Source organism: Mirounga angustirostris, unplaced genomic scaffold (assembly GCF_029215605.1).
Source record: "Mirounga angustirostris isolate CCGP_5_RB_7025 unplaced genomic scaffold, mMirAng1.0.hap1 SCAF_1, whole genome shotgun sequence".
Classification (NCBI taxonomy): Eukaryota; Metazoa; Chordata; class Mammalia; order Carnivora; family Phocidae; genus Mirounga; species Mirounga angustirostris.
In genome coordinates this window covers 1,710,516-1,734,864 of record NW_026991709.1, presented here as the reverse complement: position 1 = coordinate 1,734,864, position 24,349 = coordinate 1,710,516, and the positions used below count along the sequence as shown (strand labels likewise).

At 59.6% G+C, this 24,349-nt stretch overlaps 1 protein-coding gene across 2 annotated transcripts in view; it reads left to right on the top strand.

The window, feature by feature from the left end:
- Window positions 1–864: 864 nt before the first annotated feature.
- SLX9 (SLX9 ribosome biogenesis factor) overlaps window positions 865–24,349 on the top strand; it is a 36,062-nt gene continuing 12,577 nt past the window's right edge. Inside the window, exons 1-3 of one of the 2 annotated variants that reach the window (XM_045902349.3) lie at window positions 865–1,055; window positions 3,284–3,392; window positions 20,173–20,241. In XM_045902349.3, coding sequence (XP_045758305.1) covers window positions 918–1,055; window positions 3,284–3,392; window positions 20,173–20,241 — 316 coding nt within the window. In that variant the 5' untranslated portion in view covers window positions 865–917. Of the gene's footprint in view, window positions 1,056–1,950; window positions 2,375–3,283; window positions 3,393–20,172; window positions 20,242–24,349 lie in introns of those variants that run through there. The other variant, XM_045902350.3, reaches the window with a different exon arrangement.

Sequence of the window (24,349 nt, the reverse complement as noted above, 5' to 3'; positions counted from 1 at the left end):
AACTCATCTGTGTAGGTGGGCTTCCACCCGGCTCCTGGACGTGGTTGAGACGTGGGTGCTGGCACCCAGTGTGTGTGGGGGGACACAGTGTGGCTAGTGCCCTGGCTGAGTCTGGACTCCTGCGTGGCCCCAGCCACTGCCCGTTTCATGCTGTACATTGTTCTAGATCCGTCAGCTTTTTGTCCCCAGCAGCACAACGGGCTCCCTGAGGATGGGAATTACACCCACCCCCAGGTTGCTTTCCTGAACGCACCCGTCCGGACTGGATGCACAGAAAGCAAAGCGCGGATGTCCCAAGAGCAGGGCTTCCAGACTGCGACCCTGCACCGCTTTAAGGCTGAAATTCGCGAGTTAACACCAGTTTCCAGGAATCGTTCAGAGGACTAAATGAACAGTGTAAATGTTCGACCAAAGTTAACGAAAGCAAACGGACTAGGTGGATCAAGGGCTGTTGGGGTTGCCCTTAGTGTCAGGGTGTCCCACTGCAGACGGGACTCCACTTCTCAGCCCGCACAGGCCCGCACGCCCCAGCCCTCTGATTCCTGTTCTCCACCCCTCCCCCGGGGGCGTTTCTGAAAGGCACGAGGCCGTGTGGCTAACACACTGGAGTATTTCCAACATGCTTGGTCTCCGTGCAGGCCGTATCCATCCATCATTCCCCGGATCGCAGGAGGGCCGCCCGGACCACAGCGATTACCACCCCCTGCCGGGCCGAAGGCGGCGGGGCGGGGCCAGGGCGGGGCCGCGCGCCCTGGCCCCGCCCCCGTCCGGGCGCCTGCGCGGCGGGCGCGGGAGGAGGGCGGATCCCAGCCGCCCGGCTCCTGTTTCCGCCCGGGCCGCCAGCGCGCAGGAGCAGCTTCCGGCCGGCCGGGCGGCGCGCCCGGGCGGCTTCCGGCGGGCGGCGGGTTGGCGGGAGCATGGGGAAGGTGAGGGGCCTGCGGGCCCGCGTGCACCAGGCGGCGGTGAGGCCCGCGGGGCAGGCCCCGGCCGGCCCCGCGCCCCCGAGCCGGGAGGCGGCCCCTGCGCCTGCCGCGGCCCGCGGGGTCGGCGCGAAGGTGAGCGGCGGTGGGTGGGCGCCCCTGGGCGTGGGGGCCGCGCGGGGTCCGGGCGGCGGGCGGCGGAGCGGACAGAGGCCGGGGTCCGCAGCCGCCGCTCCGTGTGTGCGCGCGCGTTCGTCGGTCTGTCCCTCCCTCCGCGGGGCCGCGCTCCCCGGCTGCTCCCGGGGTCGGGGGGGGTGCGCCCGGGATCCCGGGATCGGCGCCTCGCCGTTTCGCGGGGGCCGACTTCCCCCGGTGCGGGCACAGCGCGTTCCAGCGCTGCGGGCGTGTACCTGTGCCCGTGGGCCGGGGGCCGGCGAGCAGCCGGGGGGAGCGCCGCGCTGCTGCTGGCGGAGCTGCTGTTGTATCGCGGGGTCTGGCACCGGGGCCCGGGCTCTCACAAGCCCTGCTCTTGGGACATCCGCGGTTTGCTTGAAGTGCCGTTTGCGTGTCATAAAATGCGCTCATTGGAGTGTGCGATTCAGCGGGCATTTTTAAGTATATTCACCGAGGAGTGCAGTCGACGCCACACCTTTCAGAAGTTTCCATCGCTCTAAAGAGGAGCCCTGGCCCCGAGGGGGTGGCCCCTCCTCCTGGCTCGTTAGTACCTCCGCCCCACAGAAGCTGGGGGGAGCGGGGAGACTGCTGTCCAGCCTTCCCTGCTCGACAGGTGGGGGCGCGGTGGGGGAAGGGAGCCCCATCGTCTGGCTCCGCTTGGACTAGAGCCCTGGCACGTGGTGGGGGATGGTGGGGGGATCGTTGGCCGCTGGGGCCCAGGAGTGGCGCTCCCGAGGGAGTTTCTGTAAAGGGGGGGTTGGAGAACAGGGCAGAGCGCCGAAGCCATAGGTTCTTGGGGTTCTTTAGCTCCAGCTAAATGGTGCTGGGGGGTGGTGTGCCGCACCCTCTCCTGCCCATCTGACCAGGGCTCCCGTGCAGCCCTGGCTGTCCATCCCTGTGCTGACCAGGCCAGGTGGGAGTCCCACGAGGGAAAAATCCTGCTGATCTCAGGACTGCAGCCAAATTAGAAGGAAAGAGCCCGCCGTGAACGAGCGTCGGCATCACAGTTAGATGCTGTGAGGGCAGAAAGTTGAATTATCGGACGGAGATGTGGAATAAGAATGTCCAGGACGTAGAAGAGAAGGAAGCAGAAGAAAACCTTGAGGAGAGTAGGCAGACTTGGAAGAGAAGAGCAGCAGACGGACCTCGTGGAGACGAAGATTACGGTTGCTGCGCTCTGACACGGAATATAGGCAGTCAGACAGACCGCTGGTTGCTCGTCATATGACACTGCAGACCTCGAAAGACACTCGCAGCAAAATGCGTCAATACCTGTTAGAGTAAGTTCCAGAAATTTGAAGTACTGAGATGTAAAGCACCCTGTGGACAGTGTCCGAGTGGCCATGAAAAGAAGTGAGGATTGGCTGTGTGCACACTGCCCTGGGCAACCTGGGTCTGCACGCTGCCCCTCCTCTCCTGTGGCTCCTCCTTGGCGGGAGGGCTCAGCTGGGTGGCCTTCCCTGCTTGGTCCTCCCAGCTGCCTCCCGTCCAGCACTGTCCCTTGTGAATTTTCTGATGTCTCTTGCTGACTGACTTTTCCTCCAATTCTGCGAGCTCCTGAGGAGCGTGGGCTTCTTGTTCAGGTGCTCTGGGCTGCAGGCACTCAGGCTAGTTTCTGCGCACCGCAGTCCTGTCTTGGTCTGTGACCCCCCTGTGGGTCGATGCTGCGGTCCCTCCGCGGTTGGGCCTAGAATGAGCCAGGTGGGTCTGGGAGGTGGGCTCTGGCTCAGCGCAGTGTGATTGGCACTGTGACTGGGAGGGTTCTGGAGTCTCACTGTCGGAAGCAGGCCTGGGGAGACACTGCTGAGGCGGAACAGTGGTCATGAGACGGCAGAGTGCTGTGGGAAGAAGAAGATGGTGCAGGTTCGGGAGGAAATCTTGTTCCTGTCCCAGTGTTTCTGGTTCATAATCACTACCTATCCTGAGTCTGGTCTAAGATGGTCCCCACAACAGGAGCAAAGCCTGTTTGGTGGTTTGAGGCAGGTGGGAGGGAGTGCTGCCTTAGGTTCCTGGGGCCCTGGGCTGAGCTCTGGGGGGCGAGGGTTACCCCCCCCCCCAGGCTCTCCGCGGAGGAGCTGGTCCGGCCTGGCTCATCCGGAGGGCCCGTCAGGGGCTCTCCCTGCTTCGTGACTGGCCTTGAGTTGTACTCTGCAGTAATGGAAAAATCTTATGTCTTCTTTCCTTTTTAGGAATGGGCTTTCATGAACACTGATGTTTTTGCTGGGACTAAGATAGACCCCAGCGCCTTGGTGCAGAAGCTGGACCCAGACACGAGGAGCGTTGCTTCTGTCAGGAGAGGTGAGAATGTGCGGCTAAGGTCCGGGTGTTTATAGCCCTGGCCCCAGGCCGGGTCTGACATACTCATGTGCGGGCCAGGGCAAGTTTCAGCTAACCTGTACGTGTTTCAGAGGTTTTTTTATCCAGTGGAAAAATTTTAAGGTGTACTAAAGTAGAAAGAATGGTGTAAAGGTACCCCATGTATCCGTCACCCTCTTTTAACACACTGGATTATTTTGAAGCAAAGTGTTTTACTCATAAATTCTTTTAATACATATGTGCGGAGTTCTTAAAACATAAATGTGCAATACCATTGTCACGCCTAAATCATTTAGTAGTCCTTATCATCAGATAAGCACACGGTGCTCATATCTTCGTGATCACCTGAAAATTTCTTTGTAGAAATCAGGGTGCACTTGGGGCCACCTGTTCCGTTGCAGCTCCTGCCCCCCTTTTTCCTTCATGTCTTACGATGTGGGGCAGGTCATTTTCCCCAGTGTACTTCCCCCACTTGGGACTCTGCTGGTTGTTTCTCTGACGGGCTGCTGCCGGTCACCAGCACTCGTGTGCGGTGGGCTCTGGCCTGGGCAGGGCACGCTGCCGCTGCCGTGCCCGCCGCCTGAGGGGAGGCCTCTGCTGCCCCGGGAGCCGTGCTCACAGGTGAGAGGTTGGGGCGATGGCGGCGTGTGGGCCTGTGCGGGGCCGGGCTGTCTGTGCCGGTCCGCAATCCTGCTCTGCTGAGACCTGCCCATCTTTTTACCTTGCTTGAATCCTGCTCTGCCTTTCGGGCTTGAAAGTTGTAAGTAGCGGCCTTCTCGTCGTCGTGCTGCTGTAAGCACTGATCTCTGTGGCCCCACGGTACCCCGTCCAGTTGACCTGTTCTGAACTGTTCTCTTGTTGGGTAATTATGTGGCTTCCAGGTTTTTAATATTGTTCCAGGTTGCATCTCCTGTTTGTAAGCCATCCTTAAGTGTTGTAAGTTGTAAGTACTTCACAGCTGTGATTTGTATCAAGCCCTTTGCTTGGGGTTATGTTGTTTACACTGCGCTTTGGGGTTTTTATTGTTTCATAGGGGAGATGTGCCCATTCCAGTCTCCTTGCACTTCTTAGTACATTGAAACCTGTAGGGGGACCCCCCCCCCCCCCCCCCCCCGGGTTCTTGGCCAGGAGCCTGCTAAGTAAACCAACAAAAGACAGTCAAGAGAAAAACAATGTATCTTCCGGGAGAAACCTCAGTGAGAGGTAACTCCAAGGAGCTGTTGGAACCGAGGCTTCTCTGGAATCTAACATAGAAGGCTAGTTCTGTAGGCTTCCAGGGGCACAGACAAGGTAAATCTGGGGGGAACTTACCGGAGGAAAGTTTGCTGGCGCAGGTGCATCCAGGTGCTGATTTCCCGTCGTCTTCAAGGCCGGAAGATGTCACAGGACAGGGACCCAGGCAGACATTTTCAGAATTTTCTGCTTTTAGTCAGATAAGGGAAGCTCTGGGAGGGCTGCCTTCCGCATCTGTTGATCCCATTTGCCTCCAGCTCCGAGGAATCCTCATGGTGGCCAGAGTGGCATGTTTGGGGGTAGCGTGTTCTCGTCCCTCATGGACCCTCCTGCGACTGTTTCTGCGGATGCACATTGCAGAGCAGATTGCAGCTCGGGCTGTGTCCTGCCCTGGTGTGAGTCCCTGTGCTCCCGCAGGGACCCAGGGGCCGGGGCAGGGCTGTGCCTGGAGGCCACGGGCACTCAGGCTTCTTTGTTGACCAGCAGACGGTTTTCCGCTTCTCTCAGCCTTGGATGAGAGCTTTCTGTGTTGTACAGGTCAGCTCTGCTAGGGTTTTTAAATTGCCACGTAAGTTACTCCTTCAGAGAGCTGTCAGAGGCTGTCTCTGACAGTGTCCCCCTTCTGCGTGCCACCCTGTGGCCTCTCCCCTACTCCTCCTGCCTCCCTGGGGGCTGTGGGGCTGTTTGCCTTCTGCCCATGGGACGGGCTCTGGCATACTGGTCTGGCCCCCACAGGCTGAGCCCTCCGCAGGGCGGGCATCTGCAGGGTTGGCGGGCCGCCAGGCAGGAGATGGGACTGCTTGGCGCGTGCTCTCACCTTCTCGTGTGCTCCTCACGGTTGTCCTGCGTGAGCATCCCGTCTGTGGCTAACAGCTGGAGCGGTGCGGCCCGAGGCAGCAGGGGTGCTCAGCCTGGAGCGACTGAGCCCATCCAAACCCGTTGCCACGGTGATGTGCGCTGGGCACTTGTCCCCTCCATCCAGGGGCGTGGTGGAGGTACTAGAGTGTGGCTTTTGTTCCTGTGGCAGCTGACAAACAGCTCTCAGTAGTAGCCCTGTCCGTGGACGTGCACACAGATTCCCATTTACCTGAGAGGATGAGCCCTGCAGGGGAGAGGTCAGCTGGGCTGTCCATGGGCGCCGGGGCCCCTAGTCCTGCGCCCGCCTTTGGCCTGCCTGTAGTGGGGCCTCTGTGAGGGGCTGGCTTCAGATGAGGACCCAGGGCAAAGAGCGGGAGAAGCCGCCTGTGCTTTGGTGTCCCCGGATAGTCTGGAGGGAGTGGAGGGGACAGAGCCTTCGTGTGCAGTTATAGGACCTGTGTTGGACCACTGGTGATACAGTGTTGGGTCTGCTGGAGTTTGGAGCATCTGTTTAACTTCGGCTGTCAGGTGAGCGTCACATCTGCTGGGTAGGTGTGCCATGTGGCCTGCCTGGGAGTTGTTTGGGACTCCTCTGGCTGTGGTGGCCAGGCAGCGCTCCCATGTCTGTGAGGGGCTGGCGTACTTTGTCCCCCTTCACGGATGGAGGTCAGCTGGCGGTGTAGGGGTTGGACCCTCCCTTTGCTGAGCTCAGTGGGAGTGACAGCGGGGCCTCCCTCTGCCACTGTTCCCTGCAGAGCACGGTCACAGTCGCCTCTCCCCCCACATCTCCCCTCCCCTCTCCTCCCCTCCCCGCGTCTCCTTCGCAGAGAGCCTCTGAGGCTGCACGCCTCCTTTAGGGTGGTCCCCAGCCAGCACCAGCATCACTGGGACCCCACCCAGACCTGCTGAACCTTGTTGCCACCACCGTCCAGTGGTCTCTGATGCTGCCACATCAGGATACGGGCCAGGAGTCTAGCGGGTCCTGTTTGGCAGCTACAGGAGTACAGAAGCCTCTCCCATCTTTTCTCGGGTCCTCTTGAAGATCCTAGACCCCAGCCCGGACCTCTGGGTTCTTAGCTCTGCATGACCACGTCCTTCCTGACCTGATCGGGTCCTAGCAGCCACTGCGGTCCTGTGGGAGCCCCTGGCGTGGCAGCACCTTGGTGCATCAGCCGGTCTGCCAGCAGATCTGGGGCCTCACACTCGTGTCTCTGCTCAGTGGGCAGAACTCAGTTACCTCTTGCCTTCGAATTGAGTCTGAGGCATGTTTTGGTGAAGGTGGGTTAGTAGATGGGAAGTGTTGGACCCGGTGCTTGATTTTCGTCAGCACCCAGCTGGGGCTGCAGAAGCCGTGGCCCCTCTCCTGGTGGCTTGACGTGTCCAGACAGCTCAGGTGTTGGGGCTTCAGCCTTCCTCCCACGCTGTGCCTCCCTCTCGGCCAGCAGCTCTTCCATCTTGGCCCGCATCATCTCCCGACGGGCCAGTGCCCTGGGTCCTACAGGAGACGTCGCACTTTGTGGCTTCCCAGGTTTGAGCGGGGGCTGGTGGCCTGGGGCAGGTCCTGTGGAAGGTGGCATCTGAGGACTCAGCTGCTGCTCAGTCACCCGCTGGGACATGAAGGCGAGGGTGCCTGTCGGCCTGGATTAGCGCGGACATGGCCGTCCCAGAGTCCTTGCCCTGGGCTGAGTCACAGACAGAACCACTGCCTTCCTCTGGCCGCTGTACCGCGCCACACAGCGGGTACGGTTGGGGGGGGCCCTGGCCCGTTGTACGTCCCTGCCACGTGCACGCATGTGGCTACCCTGCCCCAACACGCACACACGTGCTCCTCCCCGTGTCAGCTCGTGCTCACGCCCAAGGGGCCTGTTTTACCTTGTGGGTGCTTTGCTGCTGGCATCTTCCCTGAGTCTGCACAGAGCCTTTGAGAATCCTGCTGGCCGGTGAGCCCAGTCTGCCTCCTTGGGCCCACCTTCTGATTCCAGTGCGTGCGGGCCGCTGGACTCTGTGCGGTGGGTTGTGGGGCTCCTGTGATGCTGTAGCTTCACCTCCCACCCTGGGGGCACGCGGCTGTGGTGTAGGGACAAAGGTCGCCCCCAGTTCCCGCTGCAGACGCCCCCCCACCCCAGCAGCAGAACTCGGCTTTGCCGCGAAGGTCAGGGTCTGTGGGGGGACCTGCATGTGAAGTGGCTTTGAAGCTCCTCTGCATCGGTCTTGGGGGGCACACGGCCGGTCCAGGGTGAGTATGTGGCTTCTGTGTCCTTCCCCTGCAAGGGACACCGCTCTGCCAGTTCTGGGTGTCTAGTTCCGTGCTCGTCCGTGCCGGAAAGTTGCAGATAACAAGCCCCGTCTGTTGTCACGTAAACACGCAGGGCGTTGGGCCAGTACTCATTCCTGTGGCCTGGGCTGCGCAGTGCTGGCCGCCGGACTCAAGCCCAGAGAAGCAGGCACCTGAGGGCAGGCCTGGAAGAGGACAGGCCTGGTTAGGGAGGGAGTCCCTAGGGATGACCAAAGAGCATGGTCAACACACTGGATGGCCAGCACGCTGGGCAGTGTGGAGGCTGCCAGGAGGTGCTCTGGGGGCTGATGAGGCTGTGGCCGAGAGGGTAGGGAGGTGGCGGTGGTGAGCGGCCCAGGCCAGCCTCCAGGCCGCAGGGACTCCAGGAGCAGAGCGTGGGGGCCTGCCCTCCTCGGCCTGGCTCCGGGGCTGGACTCTGACCTTCGCCTTCAGTCTGGAGCAGCTGCAGGTGCGCAGTGTGTTCAGCAGAGGGCGGCAAAGCTGCGTCTCCCGGGAGGCCAAGCCTGGCTTTGGAGAGGCCGGCCCCGCCTTAGGGAGAGGAGCTCGGCAGCACGGATTCTGAGGGCTTTCTGGCGGTTGTCTTCAGGGATTTTGTAAAGCTCCCCCTTCAGAGACATTTCACAGCTTTTCCTCCAGCTGTGAGGTAGGGGTGAGACACAACGCACCCAGAAGGTTTTCAGCACTTATCCGCAAGCCACCCCGAGTGTGAAATGAGCAAGGAGAGGGGATTACTGCTCTCTGGGCCAGGCCAGGGGCCTTGCCGGTAGCTGCCTGGGACTGCGTTGGCTGAGGGAGTGTTTGAGGCCCCCCGTGGCCTTCTGGCCCTCTTGAAGGCTGTTGCAGGGAACTCCCGGAGGTCTGCAGTGGCTGGTGGTGTTTATCAGGCTGGGGAGCCAGAGAGCCTTCCTGCCTCCTCGCTGCGGTGCCTAGTGCCCGCCCGCTGGAGGTGGCCGCGTCTCCTGTGACTGCAGCCTCTGCTGCTGCCTGGGCATTTATTTGGTTCCTTGCTGGGGGGTAGGCCGTGGGCAGGAGCGCCTCTGCCCAGCCCCAGGGAGGGGCACCCAGTGCCTCCAGAGGCAGCCTGGCTCGCAGGGCCCGAAGGTCTGTGCTCCTGACCAGGCGGAGGGTTGGAAGGCGGGGGCTTCTGCTCTGGGCCTGCTGGCAGCCGTAGGGCCGCTGAGCTGGAATGCTGATGGCATCTGGCCTCGCGGTCGCGCGGTGCCAGGGCAGGAAGGGGCCCACTGCCTGGCTGCTCGCGCCTTGGTCTGCCTCCAGCCCGTTCTTTTTAACAACAGGAAGCAGGGAAGGGCAAGGTCAAGGAGGCAGCCTGGAACAGCCCTGCTTGGATGGTTTGGAGAGGGTGTGGGCGTGAGGCTGTGGGGTATGGGGCCTGCATCCCGCTCCCTCTGTCATCAGGGCTTTGGGAGGAGGAATGTGGGAGTACTTGGTCCCATGCTTGAATTCCCCTTCCTCCCCACTTTGGAACAAGCCATGGCCACTTCATTTCCAGGACCTTCTTCCAGCCTCTAGACGGCTCTTTGTGGGAGGTGAAGCATGGGAGGACCTGGCTGATGCCCACGGGCGCTGCAGCCTGGCCGCGGGAGGACTTGGCATATGTAGTCTGTACTGAGAGGGATGAGGTGTGGAGCGGGAGCACCCCGGAGTGGCCGCAGCTTGCCCTCTGCCCACTGAGCTCTTATGCTGGGGGCCTGCCTGTGGTAGGCTGACCAGCCAGAGCCTCTGTGCCCATCCCGGCAGCCCTGAGTGCGGTGTGGGGGCTGAAATCCATGCTGGAGGAGGCCTGGTGGCTTTAGGAGGTGTCTTTGCTGGGCCAAAGAGGGTAGGGTGTGGTGTGGTGAAAGTCTGCTGAACACCCACGCCTGCAGGCCTGGGCTCAGGGTGTGCAGCAGGCAGGGCCTGGCCAGCCCCTAGGTGTACCCTGCAGGTGGCTGGGGCAGCCCTCCGGCCGGGACCTCCCTGCCCAGTTCCAAGCCCTCTCTCTCTCTCTCGGGTGCCCCTCTCTGAGAGCCCCAGCCCAAGCCCTGTACCTGCGCTGTTGCCCAGCCCTGGTGACCCAGATGCCAGCGGGGCTACACAGCCCATGTGGGGGGTGGGGGACAGATGGGACACGCCCAGCACAGCGGGGCTCCCAGAATCAGTGTGAGCCACAACAAGGTGTAGGCCCCATGCTCACCGGGTCCAGGGCCTCCACAGTGGTCACAGCCCCTTTGAGCAAGGGGCCCCTCCTTCCTCCCATCAGTGGTCCCTGGCTTGGCTCAGGGTAGACTTGGGAGTCCGTGTCTACCTGTGTCCACCCTCAGGAGAATGAAGGGGACCATCGGGGTGAGCCAGGCAGCCACCCCGTAGGACTAAGGTCCAAGATCCCGCCTGGCAGTGGGAAAGAGGACCAGAATTGGGACTGGGAGGACCGTACCCCACTCTGCAGCCAGGCCGCTGGGGTGCCACACTGCAGGGCCTCAGTGTGCCTGTTGGCTGAGGCCCCAGGTCTAGGTCTGGATCAGGCTCAAACCCTGGGGGTGCTCATGTTTGTGCTGCTAGATAGCTCTGGGCATCCGTCCCACCCCGACCTGTGCCCGAGCCGCCTCCTGCCGCAGTGGGCATTGGCTGGTGCGGGGATGTGCCTGTAGTCGGATGTTCTGTTCACTTCCTTGGGGACCTGGGAGGCCGAGCTCTTCTGCTCAGGAAGCAGTGAGATGCTGTCCTTTTAGCCTGGCGCTCTCGTGAGTGACATGCCATGGAGACGCTGGAGTGGGGCGGGCGGGCCGGGCTCCCAGGCCGGGCTCTGCTGTCCGTCTTCCTCTCGGCAGCCATCTGTAGTGCTGCTGCGTTTGTCCCAGGCCCTACGCGCTTCAGTGACCCCCTCTGCTGTGCTGGCGGGCAGTCGGGAGCCAGCCTGCTGGGTCATGTGCTGCCCACCGTTTTCTTGCTGGTGGCCTGAGGCTTTCTGTGATTGGCTCCCTCATCTGCAAGAAGGGCTGCTGGGGGGCTCTGTGAGGTCATCCTTGCAGAGCTCTGATGGCAGAGCGTGGCCCAAGCAGGTGACAGGGAGGCTCATGGCGACCCCCTCCTCTGTCCTGGAGCCTGTGACGGCGGCCCCCTTCCTGGCAGCATGGCAGGCTGAGTGTTCCCTGCGATTGAAGTAGCTTGTTGGATGTGACTGTCTTAGGAATGGTTGACACATGCATGGGGGAGAACGTGCAGCCATTCGGGGGGCCAGCGTCTCGCTGCAGCGGACCTTTCCATGCACAGGAGGTGGGGGGCGTGGAGAGCCGGCAGGGGGAGAAAGATCTGGGTTCCCTCTGGAATCTGGGGGGAGCAGGAGGGGCCAGGCTGTGGAAGAAGCCCCTTCGCTCTGTGCTGTTCCAGGTCTTGGCTCCATGAAGCTGAGCTGACGCATGAATGGGTGCCCCAAGTCCTCAACCCTGAACGACCAGGCTCAGCCCTGGCGGAGGCTCGGAAGTCAGGGACTGGCCTCCCTCTAAAACCGCTTTTGTGAAAGGTAACACTTGGCAATTGGAAAAGCATGTGCACAGTAGAGAAAAGACAAAGCCTCCTTCTCTACCCAGAGACTGCAGTCCCTGTGTCCCTGTGTGGGATTTTGCATTTGTGACCCGGCTGTGCCCACAGACTGACCTGGTCAGAGCGGATGCCACCTGCCCCGTTCCTGGAAGCGGCCGGCGGGCTCCTCGGCCCAGCGCGGCTCGCTGCCCTTCGTGCAGACGGGCCCCCAGCCCGTGGCGGGCTGGGTGGAGCCGCTGGCCCTGCCTGGGGGAATGTCCCTCTGGGCAGAGCCCTGGCTGCCTCCTGCAAGGCTCGCGGAGTGCCTCTGTCTGCTTCTGCACACCTGAGCGGGAGGCCTCCCTGGGCACGCAGAGAGGTGGAGGGACGGTGCGCCGCCTCAGCTCCCGGAGCTCCTCCGTCAGCGGAGTTGGGTCTGGTTGCGGGCAGGTCCTCGGGTGCTCCTCCGTCACCAGATACCACCTGAGAGCCTTCTCCCCTCTCCCGCCGCTCCAGAACCTTCCTTCCAAGGGGGGATGCTGTCTTTACAGCGCCATCCACCAGCAGCGGCCTCTGGACCCGAGGGGGCAGGTGGGGTTATAGGGCCGTTTGGGGGTCATTCCCTTTGCGAGGGGTGCTGCTCCTTGGGCACGACTGTGTCACATGCTGGAGAAGACGGGGTGGGGAGGTGCTGTCTGGGCACGCGGCTTGCTATTTCTAAACCTGGCGCTCTGGACTTGGCGGCAAGCAGCTATTTCAGGTTCTCGGCGCGTTTCTGCTGCTTGTGGAGCCTGGCAGCTGCACCCCGCCGAGGCCGTCTGCTGTCACTCATGTCCCCGGTGGCTGAGGGGGGCCGGAGGCCTGTGTGCGGTCTCTGCTCATGCAGGCCGTCCGGCCCTCTCGGCGCTTGGTGCCCGCGGGTCTGGCAGCCGTCCCCCTTTGGGCACCTGCACACTGGTGGGTTTTCCAAAGCCCACCTCAAGATGCTCAGGCAGAATCTGTGAGGTAGGGGCCCTCCTGGCCTCTTGTGGACGAAGGGTCCTCACATCCCTACCGCTCAGAGGGAGGCACTGTCCAGTGAAGGTGCTGTGACCGCTGAACCTGAGCATCACCTGCGCTTTCCTGTCTGCCTGTGACTTTCCCCTCCCTCTGCCGGCTTGCTGCTCACCACGGTCAGGGAGGGGTGTGTGTGGCCTGTCCGGCAAGGAGCCTTGAGCAGGGCCTAGCCTTACCCCCTGTGGGCTCATCCTGGGCGCTCCGTAGGTTGTGGAGAGGAGGTGAGGAGGGGACACCCCCAGAGCATGTTGAGTACATGCTGCTTGGGGGACCCTCGGGGCACCTCGCCCAGTGTCCCCTTTCTCCCTGGCAGATGTAGAGGCCCCTGGAGGGGGGAGGCTGAGCTTGGCTTGAGCGTCTCCGGGTGGAGGCGCCGCCTGCAGGCTTCCTTCCCTGAGAGAAAGGAGCCTGTAAGGATGAACTCTTTGCCTCCATCCTTGGAGTGCAGCCGTGCTGCTCGCTGTCCCTCTGGCGCCTTGTTACCTAGAGGGTTCCCCCACCTGGTCTCTCCTGGCAGTGGCCTGCAGAAGGCGATGGAGATGGGCCAGGTTGGCGGGGGTGGGACGAGGGGTTACAGGAGGAGCAGGCAGGGGTTACTCGTGTCGTGCTGGGGACGGGGGCCCAGGCGCCGGCAGGCCAGTCTGTCCCGAGGGGAGCACCGCAGGTTGGCCCGAGCCCCCCACGAGCCCCTCCCCTCTGCCCATGGGTGCTGCTCCTCGTTCCCTCCCATCAGTCTGTTGGGCCTGTAGGGCCACCTCTGAAAGAGGAGCAGCTCTGCGGCTGCAGAACCAGAACCACCGGTGGCCCTGTCAGCCTTCCGCTCCGAAAGCTGCACCAACAGCCACATCACCATGCGTCTTTATGTTAGAAGTTGGTCCCAAGGGTTTTGAGTCTGTCCTTTTGACATATGCAACAGTTTGGGGCGTCTGGGAGTTCATCATGGGAGAGGTTTTCATCAACAAAAAGGGTGCTTTAGCAGTAGAACTCGGTGGGTGTTTTTGAGAATATGTTGATGTGGCTTCTTTGGTTAATAATCTTGTTATTTTTTTTCCCAGACACGGTCTCTGACTAGGGAAGTTTGTCCCTGTTTTTTTTTATATCTTTGCTTTTATAAAAATTTCTAAATGGCTGTCTGCTTGCAGGGTGCAGCATAAATAATTAAATGGAAAAATGAAGGGAACAAAATCTAGCTGCACCGTCTGTAGGCGACCACCTGTCTCAGGCTTGCCGAGGTAGGGGGCTCGGGCCCTCCTTGTTCTAGCTGCATCTCCGGCCATCGGGCCTGTCCTCTCCGTCCTGGAGAGCCCACAGTGCTCGCCCCCCCGTGGCACACCACTGCCCTCTCGTTAGCGTGGCATACACGAGCGTGGAGACTCTGTGCAGGGACTCTGGTGCAGCTGTCCCCCCTGCAGGCTTCTCCGTTTCCACAGTCTGCATACCTGGCTGGTGCTGGCCCCGTGCTTCCGTGAGTGCTGGGTATGGTTGCCCGTCAGCACAGGGTGACCTCGCTCCTCTGCAAGGCTCTTGGGGTTTGTCATATGATGGGACCTACGCTGCAGGGCTTGTCGTGTCCGCCCATCTTTGTGGATGCTAGTAAACACCTCTGTACACAGAAATGTAGAGGTGGAATTGCTGAGTCAGATGTGCAGACATTTAAAAAATCCATAGATGGTTTTGGGAGCCAGATGGCCCCTTTGGCCCTGGGTTTGCATCACAAGTCCCCACCTGTGGCCCAGGGTATTAGTACATGCCTCTGACTGGGGACCGAACACGAGAAGCCCATAAAACAACGATGAAAGTCAGTAGACAGTGCCTAATTGCCTTCTCAAGATGCTGCCCTGTGGGAGCCCTTGCTGTGCGTGTGAGAGTCCGCCTCTGCCTCTGGTCTGAGCCGGCTGGTGCTGCCTAGGTCTCTGCTGATGTCGGGGGCGGCCAGTGCAGGCCGGCTCGTAAGACGTGCGCTTCCTTAGAAGTTCCATTAGCCATGTTTCTCTGGAGGCAGTCCGTTTTTGCGCCTTTCTTATTCCTTTATGATGTTTGCCTTTTCTATTGATTCAGAAGCGCTTTTTTGTTGCCTGCAGGCGTCCCCATCAGTGATGCCTTTTGAGTTTGTTCACATAACTTTTTTACTACAGTTCTCGTACATAGTCAAATTGCTGTTTTCTTTCTATTTTGCAACTCGTTTGTGTTTTTTGTAGTACTTTTACGGTTTTGTTTACATATTTTATGCATTGGGACCTTATTTTGATGCACAGAGGGATGGGAAGGACTCTCGCTTTATTCCTGCAAATCTCTGTCTTTGGTAGCATTTACTGAGGAGCTGAGGTGTGAGCGTCAGTGTCCCGGGATGCCTTTGTGCGAGGCTTTAATCACGTCAGCCTGCTCCTGAAGCCGCTCTGAAACCTGAGGCTACCTCCTTCTGTTACTTGTGCTTGGTTTTTGCACATCTTTGTTGATGAAAGGAGAGCAGGTTCTTGGTGTCATTTATGGAAAAGCTAATTACGTATTAATTCTTCCAGTTTCGTTAGGATGTACGTCCTGTGATGAGGCATTACTCATGTCCTGTCCTTTGCACGTCCTGCTCAGGCTGTAGACCGCATGGGAGGCGGGCCGCTGGGGTGCCAGTGCGGGGCCCTGGACCTCGCACTGTGCACCGGCATTCCGCTTACATGGCTGGGAAGACTGTTGAGTCTCTACCGCCGAAGGCCCAGAGCTTGCTGTCTTGCCGCAGGAAGCTGCGTCTTAGCGTCAGCTTTTCTGGTTGGAGCAGCCTATACCTGAGCTCGTGCCCATCCGTCCTCCCTGGGATGCCCAGAGCCTGTTGGCCTGCGGCTGAGGTCACTGCCCCGGGGCTGCGGAGGTGCCTCAGACCGGCTGGAGGGTGGGGCTCGGAAGTGGGTGGGTTGGTGGGGTGCAGGCACGGCGAGGGTGGGAGGCCACGTGGCCTCCTGTGCTCAGCGTGGTCACTGGGTTGACTGTTCTTAGGTTCTGGAGAATTTTTCTGATCCTGAAGGTGAGAATACGCTGCTCGCTGGGTCACGTGGACACCCCAGGTTGGCGTTCCTGGCACCTGCCCTGAGTTCTGGCTGGGCACTCGGGTTGGGATGACGCGCCCCGGAGTGCGCAGTTGCTGTCACTTTGTCACTTGTCGGAAATGCTGCTGGACACCTCTCGTTCCGCTCCCCCAGGCGGCAGGGCTGTGGTGTCGACTTGGGGGGTCCTGGAGGTGAGGGCACACCCAGGACAGTGTCCCTGGGAGGGACTAGGACCCAGGTTTGCATGCGGCACTCTTGAGCCTCCTGCCTGGGACCAGAGAGGCCAGTGTCATGGTGCCCGGCCCCGGTTTTCCGAGGCCGGCGTTTCTGCTGTCGTGGGTCACGTGGAGCTTGCTGCCCGGAGGCGGCGACTGGAGATTGGGTGTACTTCTTTGCTGTACATGCGAGAACTGGGACAGCCCGCGCTGACACCGCACGGGGGTCTGTCGGCCTCCGTGCGGGCGGTGTCGCTTGCGCTGAACTGCCTGGCTCTGGGTAGGTTCTGCTCTGGGCCTCCGTGCCTCCTTTGTGGTGTGGCACAGCCACGTGCGGGGCGTCAGGAGGAACAGGGCCTGTGGGACCAGCGGCCACAGGAGGGAAGCCCACAAGGTGGGGTGGGAGTAACTGAGAGCCAGAGCAGGATTCGGGGGGGCGCTCCTGGGTAGGATGTGAGCTGGTGCCGCCCGGTTGCTGGCCCCTGTGGCAGAGCCCCGTCGGCCGTGGTGGAGAAACCGCAGTCGGGCAGTGCTGCTGGGATTCCCGTCCACCTGGGAAGGTGTCCTCACTTGGGGTCCTGAGGGTGGCCTGCCCAGGGCTGAGGCTTGGTGCTACGGCTGGCCAGGCCACCTCCGTGCGCCCCCGAGCATCTCCTGACCCATCTCAGGCCGTGCTCCTGGCGCCAGTGCTGAGGGCGGGGCCCCCTTCACAGGACTTGGCTCAGGACAGCCCGGGCACTCTGGTGAGCAGACACGGGCGCAGCAAGGGGCCTGGGGGCGGAGGTCACGAGAGCGGGCGTCGGACGGGCGCTGTAGAGTGGAGTGGGGGCTCGGAGTGGGTGCAGCTGGAGGCGCTCGAGGGCTCTTGACCGCCTGCCCTCTCCTGCACGTGCGTGAAAATCTCCCATAGAAGGCTGCCATGGAGCCCTCCCCCTGCCGGGATCTGTGCTTCTCTTTCTTCCGAGGCTGCCTCCGCTCCGGGTCTGACGCTGTCCGGGGACAGCGAGGTGCGCCTGGGCAGCTGTCTTGCCTCGCTCAGCCTCAGGCTCTGGCTGCCCAGACCATCCCGGCACTCCCAGAGACCACCTTCTCTGAAGCCTGTGTTTACATGGCTTGTCTGTAGGGCCTGTCCACCTGGCCCACTGGCCACCACGCCCCTCTTGCCCTCTTGTCTGTCTCATTCGAGGCTGTAGCCTCAGTGCAGAGTGAGGGCTTTGCCTGGTCCTTGGGGGTTTGGGCTTTTGGAACCCTCCAGATGTGCTGGGGACCCCCGTCAGGGACACTGAGGTGAGCAGGGCTTATGGTGCCCGGGGTGGGCCGCGTGTTTGCCGCCTGCGGCCTGTGGGGCCCACGCTTCCAGGCAGCTTCTGGGGGACCTCACTCTCCGGGTGCTCGTCTGTCTCACAGGGACGGCATGTTTGGTTCCTGTTTCCCCAGTGCCGTGGGGACAGGCTACTGGGCAGAGGCCCCCAGGGGTGGGGTCTCCCTGAACTTTGTGAGCCGCCTTCACGTCCTCCTGTCGGATGCTTCCCTGGGAGGGCACCCTCCTGCATTCACCTGCTGGACATGTGGGTCAGCTGTGTTCCTGTCACTGGCCTCCATTTCCCAGACTGTCACCTCAGTCAGATGCCCCCTGACCCCATAGCGGGCACTGTCATCACCCAGCTGTGGCTTGACATGGCACCAGGACACGTGGACATTCACCCCCACCCCAACCCCCAGAGGCCTCTCGCGCCTGCACGAGGCTGCAGAGATGCCCTCCCCGCCTGTATCAGGCTGGCACCTGGCGGCCGGATAGCATGGTGGGTGTGGTGCCAGGCGCAGGGGGGCGGGAGCTGGAGCAGCTGGAGGAGCAGGGTTACCCTGGGGGCCCGCACCCTGCAGCCCCTTCTGTCCACCCTCTCACACCCGCCCCCGTTCTGAGCAGCTGAGGGTGACTGGAAAGACACAAGGTCTCCGCTCTCTGGGCGGGTGGGGGGGGGCAGTGAGAGGTCAGGGCCGCGAGGAGGAGAGTAGGTCAGCTCCAGCACATCTGGAAGTTTCAACGCGAGGCCACAGCGTGCAGGGTCTTACTTTTGGATAAGGGATTAATCCTCCTGGGAGTCCCGGATTACAGGGTTTTATGCACGTTCCTGAGCTGAAGAGTTTAACAGGCGCACCCCCTTTCTCTTGATGGAACTTGTTTCCGCTCTGTTGTGTAGACATCATGGATCTCCCGTAGGAGCTGGGAAAATCGGCGTGAAGAAAAGACACGTCGGGAGATGCGAGTGTCTCGTAGCCTGTGCTCGGGTGGGCTATGCCCTGGGCTTAGGCCACTTGATCTCTGGGGAAACCGGTTAAGGCCAAGGAATTGGAGCCAGCCTGGAGACCGCTCTGTTTGTAGAGCAAACTGGAGGCAGAGACACTGTCCGCAGCGTCCAGCGTCTCCTGGCCCAGCGCCCTCCCAGCCTGTGTTCCCACATGCCACAGCCCTGACGTGGGGCAGATAGCAGTCGGTCCACTCCGTCTTTGTGCTCCCCGAGCCTGGCAGCGACGCTATGCTCCCTGCCCCCAGGTCAGGCCGGGCTCCTGTGCACAGAGCCCAGGGGACACCTGCATGTTTCACCCATGGTAGCTCCCCAGCTGGAAGAACTCCGAAGGGGTGACGACGATCTCCCAGGGTTTGTATCGTAAATTTATAGATCATGCCCAAAGTTACCCTGCTCGCTGTCCCACGTGTTTACCCTCGAATGCAGAGGCTCTGAGAGGCTCAGTGACTCGTGAGGGGTCCCTCCTTTTGTGGTTGTCCCACTGCCCAGGGTGTAGTTCAGGCCCCGTGCCAGCATCCTGCTCTTGGAGAAGGAAGGGCCTGGAGAAGGGGAGGCCCAGTGCCATCTGATGCACCAGCAGGCCCTGCCTGAGCATCCTTGGGGCTGTAGATGGCTTCTGCTGACACAGGCTGACCGGCTTTGTCCAGCTGGGAGTCAGCATCTGGTCAGTGACGTCAGGCTTAGTCCTCCCACTCTGTGTGCCTCCTGGGGGCAGGGGCTCCTCTGTCTCGCTCCCATCCCGTCCGCCCGCTGAGGAGAGAAGCCCCGTGTCCTGCGGCCAGGGCCGTGTGTGATTTTTGTGCCTACGTGGTTCAGGCTTTACTTCAAGTCTCGTGTCTCCGTTTCCCCTCCAGCAGTGTGGTCCCAAGGCAGCTCCTTTCCGGTCCCGGTCCCTAGCAGTTCCCATGACTTGGGGGGGTTACGGCCCCCTCTGTTGGGCTAGTTCGTAGGGTCACTGACAGAAAGGTGCCTAGTGCTCCTAAAGGTTAGCAGGTTTCTTCAGGTCATTCGTGAATGAGTGTTAACGGGTGCCCTTTCCTTGGTGGGCGATGGGTGATGCCATGTTGGTGTCTGGTAACCGCAGTCCACGTGGGGGCTGGGCAGGCAGGGCCACACTGGCCTGCTGTCTGGCTGATGGCAGAAGCACAGGGCTTTGCCTTATTCCCGAGAAGATGGATGTGGGGGCCCACTCGGGTGGCCGGCACGAACACCACACCTGTCCTGTATCCCTCACGGTCTGGAGGCCAGGCCTCTGAGGTCAGGATGCTGGCAGGCTTGGTTCCTCCTGAGGCCTCTCTCGTGGGTGTGTAGACGGCTGTCGTCCTCGTATCATCATCCCCGTGAACGTCTGTGTTGTGATTTCTTCTTATGAGGACACCAGTCCCGTTGGATCAGGGCCACCGTTGTGCCCTCATTAAAGACCATGTCTTCAAATACAGTTGCATTCTGAGGGCCTGGTGATTAGGACTTGAGCATGTGCATTTGGGGGACACAGTTTAGTCCGTAAAATGGGGGTGAGGGCAGGCTTATGAGGGAGGGGAGGCCACTCACCCACTGAGCTGGGGGGAGCAGGGAGGGTGGTGGGAGGGTTAGCTGGTGGCCTGCGTTCTGATGACGGAGATGTTCTAGAGACAGAGGAGAGGGCATGTGTTGCACTCTTTGCCCTGACCTTGGGTTAGGGTTAGGCTGGGAACGTTGGAGACACGTTCCGATGCTGGCAGGCGAGGGTGGACAGCGGCCCCTCACGGAAGGCACCATGTGAAGACAAGTAGGTTTTTCTTAGTGCCTTGGTGGAATCAGTGACAAGATCTGGGACCATCTCTTGCTTCGACTGGACTCACCTGAGACCCTCGGCTTTGGGCTGCGCCTGTGCAGAGAAATTGCCAACAGGTGGGGACCGTGAGCCTCAGCTCCAGGGCTCCAGGGCTCCAGGTCCCCAGGTCCCAGGCTTGGGGCATGGGCCTTCCCCCTTGGTGCCACCAGGCTTCTCCCAGTCAGAGAGCGTGCGCTTCCTCCTGGTGAGTTATGTGGCATCTCTGGGCTGCCTGGTCACCCTGCAGCCTGTTCTGGAGGTCGTCCTGGGGTCAGGTGTCCCGGGGCATCCCCGTAGGAAGTGCTCAGGGACCGCTCCTGATGCTGGGCCACCATGCACCTGGCAGCAGCCTGGCCTGGGGCACAGTTCCCGGCTCCTCCCTGTGGGCACGGAGCGCCCCACTCACCCCCATGTGTTCTCTTCCTCAGGTGCGGAGGCCAAGGCTGTTTTGCCCAAGAAGGAGAAACTGAAGCTGCGGCGTGAGAGGTGGCTGCAGAGTAAGTTCGGCCCCCGTGCACCCCCCCCCCCAACACCCGCAGTGGCCTGGGGCAGCGCCCTGACCCTGTCTTCCCCGAGCGCCACGGCTCTGGGCGCCTCGTGTGCAGGGCTGGCTCATCAGCACATAGGCAACCGTGCTGTTGTGAGGGATTTACAGCAGAACGTGCCCCGGGCGCTCTGGGTGCGGCGGGGCCCCTGCTCCTTCCTTCTCAGGGCCTGTCTGAGGGGCGCTTCATCCCGGGCCTCCAGCAGACGCCTCCCCGCGCCCGGTGCCTCGCTCCCTAGAGTTAGTGTTCATGATGCTGAATATGCACTGATGGTTTTCTAAGGATTGTCCTGTGAGGCTTGCTTTGCAATTTTTTTCTTATTCTCATTTTAGTGTGATTCTGCTCACTTTTATTTATTATAATCTTCTGGTTCTCTTGACTTTTTAAAATTAATTTGTGTTATGTGGTATGTTCTGTCATGGTTAAAATTCTTTATTTCCTTTAAGGTTTTAAAGAAAATGTATGTTTTTAATTTCCTAGAGAAATTTGTCAACTTCTTCCACAGTTATTTTATGTTTTGTTCCTCTGTGGGTGTTTCTTACAGAAGTGACTCATTCGTGCATTTTCTTTCACACAGTCCCTGCGTGGGGTTGTGCGGAACGTTCTCTGTAAGCTGGACTTGGGGAAGCAGACAGACTGGCCTCTGGGGCCTTGCGCTTCTCTGCGCTGCTGTGTGCCGAGATACTTAAAACTCGCTCCTCGCTCCGTGCTGGTTGGTCTTTCGTCGTCTCTCCTTGAGCCTGGCGTGGCCACTCCTATTTTCCCATAAAGGCATCTACTCTGATGAGATCTCCACCCTCATTGGCAAAGGGCTCCTGGCCTCTCATCATCGATACCCTGTTTGTTGTCCTTTATTTGCATCCCTTTCTTGAACTTCTCTTTATTTTCTTTTCCATTCCAAGAATTAAGCCTTGTATTTGTCAATTCTACTTTCTTATGCCCTAAATTATTAGTTTCTGGTTTTTTTAATACCCTATTCTTGCTTTCTTTAGGTTTGAGTTACCTGGCTCATAGTTTTTACAGTTTTGTTTAGGAATGGAGGGCCCCGCTCGGGCTTACCTAATATCTTATCATGGAAAGTGTCCCATGGAAAAGCAGGGAGGACCTGACCGTGAACACCTAGATTTGATGTGGACACTGTTGTTTACCACATCTGTTCCTCTGTCCATTCCTGTCCGTCTGTCCACCACCCTGTGTTCCATCCACCCATTGCCGAGTGAGTGGCAGACGTCAGGACGCTTTCTCCCAAACGATTCTGCTGCAGTTCGGCATCTGCAGATGGTTCTCCTTCGTTTTGAGGTAAGGCCGGCCTACGATGTACCAGTCTGGGTGCCGTTGCACACAGGGGCGACCAGAGTCCCTGGGAGGGACGGAGTAGCCCCAGCACCGAGGCGCGGCCACTGTTTCCTCCCCTCAGAGTCACAGTTTAGATTTTACTGCTCTAGACGTCTTATGAGTGGAATCGTGTAGGATGTGTTCTGTTTGTGTCTGGATTTCTTTGCTTCGCAGGAAGTCTGAAAGTCTGCCCTGTGTGTGTCGCTGTGGCCCGGGCCCTTCTCTCGCTGAGAAGGGTTTATGTGGACAGACCGACTGCTACCCCCTTTCCTATTGATGGACACCTGGTCTTTTTTCTCTTTCTAGCTACTATGAGAAAGGCTGCTACAAACATTCTCTTCAGGTCTTTTTGTGGAGAATGTCGTCATTTTGGAGGAATGGTTGGGAGTGGAGCGCTGGGTCATAGGGCAGGTTCATGTTTAGTTTTATAAGCAGCTGCCAGACGTTTCCCTAGAGTGGTCCTGTGTTCACACTACCACCAGCCACGGCTCCCCGCAGGGCAGGGCGTCAGCAGGTCCCCGTGGCGTCGGCTCTCAACCACCGCCGAGCACGGTGTGTGTGCCCCAGTTGGGTGTGGTTTCGCGGGGGCCCTGCCTTTCCGTTAACCTCGCTCCAAGAATGGTTCTGACGTCCCGGAGGCCAGCCCTGTGTCACGTGCGTGCTTGCACATTTTCTTCCAGACCGTGACTTGCCTGTTCATTTTCTGAACAATGTGTTTTTGACGAGCAGAAGTTTGATTTTGAGGCATCCGATTTATCTTTTTTTATATGGTTATTTTGTACACGTTTATGTCTTGTCTAGGAAAACTTTGCCCCATCTCAAGTCCTCAAGGTGCTGTTCTGCTTTTCTAAGAGCTGTGTGGTTAAGTCAGTTAGGTTTCTGGTCCGTCTTGGTTGGTCTTTGTCGGTGGTGTGTGGTCCTGGCTGAGGCTCTTTCCCCCTCAGGGTGGATGTTCGCTTACTCCGGCACTGTTTGTCCTAAAGACTTTTCTCCCCTCGTTTGCTTGTTGCGGTGTCTTGGCGAAACATCGCACGGCCTCCTGAGTGTGGTTCTGTTTGGGGGCGTCTTCTGTTGGCTGCTGTAACTGTCCTCACACGTGCCGGCAGCTCCGGAGGAGGCTGTGGTACACAGCGGGCGCCCTCCCCTCCTCGGTTCTTCTGTGGGAAGGCCACATCCGTGGCGCTTCCGTGTAGGTTTTACCAGAGGCCCGCTCCCACCAACGGAACCTTGGCAGGCTTACGACTGCGGTTGCCTTGAGTGTGTAGATCAGTTTGGGGAAAATTGCCGTGTTAACAGTATTGAATCTTCAAGTCCATGAATACGGTATATTTCTCTATTTTATGTGGATTTTCTTTAATTTCTCTTGTCAGCATTGTATAGTTTTCAGAGTAGAGGTCTTCCATGGGTTTTTTGTTTTTGTTACGCCTATTGCTAATAGTTTCATAGTTTTTGGAGCTGTTATAAGTGAGATTCTCGAAAGCTTCATTTTTCTAGTAGTTTATAAAGGATGGATTTTTAAGAATACTGTATCCTTTGACAGCGCTAAAATCATGTATTCTGATAGTTACTCTGTAGATTCTTTAGAACTTTCTACATAAAAAATCACGCCACCTAAAATGGATACAGTTTCATCTTCCTCTCCAAGCTCATGTTTTCATGTCTTCTTGTCGTTGGGCAGGGCCTCGAGCCTCTGGTGGGCGGTGATGGAAGGGGTGCGAAGGGTTCCCAGCCCGGGGCCAGGGGTTGGGACCCAGCGGCACCAGTGCACATCACCAGGAGCCGTCACGTGCTCTCCGCTTCAGGCCCCGTTTCTGAGGAACTTCCCTTAGGCTTCTCATCAATGGGCAGATGTGGGCACGGAAGTAAGGACAGTGACGGGGGCACATGCCTTGCCCCCTCCTCCTGACTTCTGTCAGCGGGATGTGGACTGGCCTTCAGGGAACCCAGCCCTTAAGACCCTCCCACGGTCAGCATCCCAGGTAGCCGGTGAAGTTGTTGTTGGAGGCCCAATTAGCATGTGGAATGCTTTCTTGGTTACACCTCAAGCTAGTTTTAAATTAAGCCATTTAGAATGAAGGAGTGTCAGTCCCTGGGAAACTTCCAGAGCCAGGGGAGGGGGAGTGGTAGGGGCAGGAGGAGCCTCCCCGCCCCCAAAATGCTCAGAATCTGTTGCTCTAGAACACACAGTTGGTAGAAGGGACCTTTCACTGCCCCTCCCCTTGCTTACAAGTGGGCTGGCCATGAGATTCTCCCCGGGGAGAAACATCGGTGTGTGGTCTGTCTGGTCCTAGCACCCCAAGAAAGGTTTACCTGGAGAGGAGTCGATGAAGGGGGTGATTTCCAGCCCAGGTACAAGGATGTGGAGGGGAGGCCCCCTACCTCTATCTGGCCTGGAGGGTAGAAGGGAGACTTCATTGCCAGAAGACGGTGTAGCAGGGTCCTGGCCTCAGAGGACACTCCAGGTGGGCACCCCCTCCCCCTGAGCCCCTGTCTCTGGCTAGAAGGCTTTGGAGTGGCTCTGGGGCAGAAAGGGGAGAGTGGGTGGGGCCCGTGGTGACGGCGCAGTTGTCCTCTGCGGAGGGTGGCCAGCCTGGAGCCCCCGTGCTGAGCCCAGTGGCACAGAACTACACCACTTTAAATTCACTGTTCGCATGTCCCCCCAACTCTCCAGGCTGGAATGAAAGGCACCCAAATCTGAGGACATGTTAATGTTTCAGTCCCACGT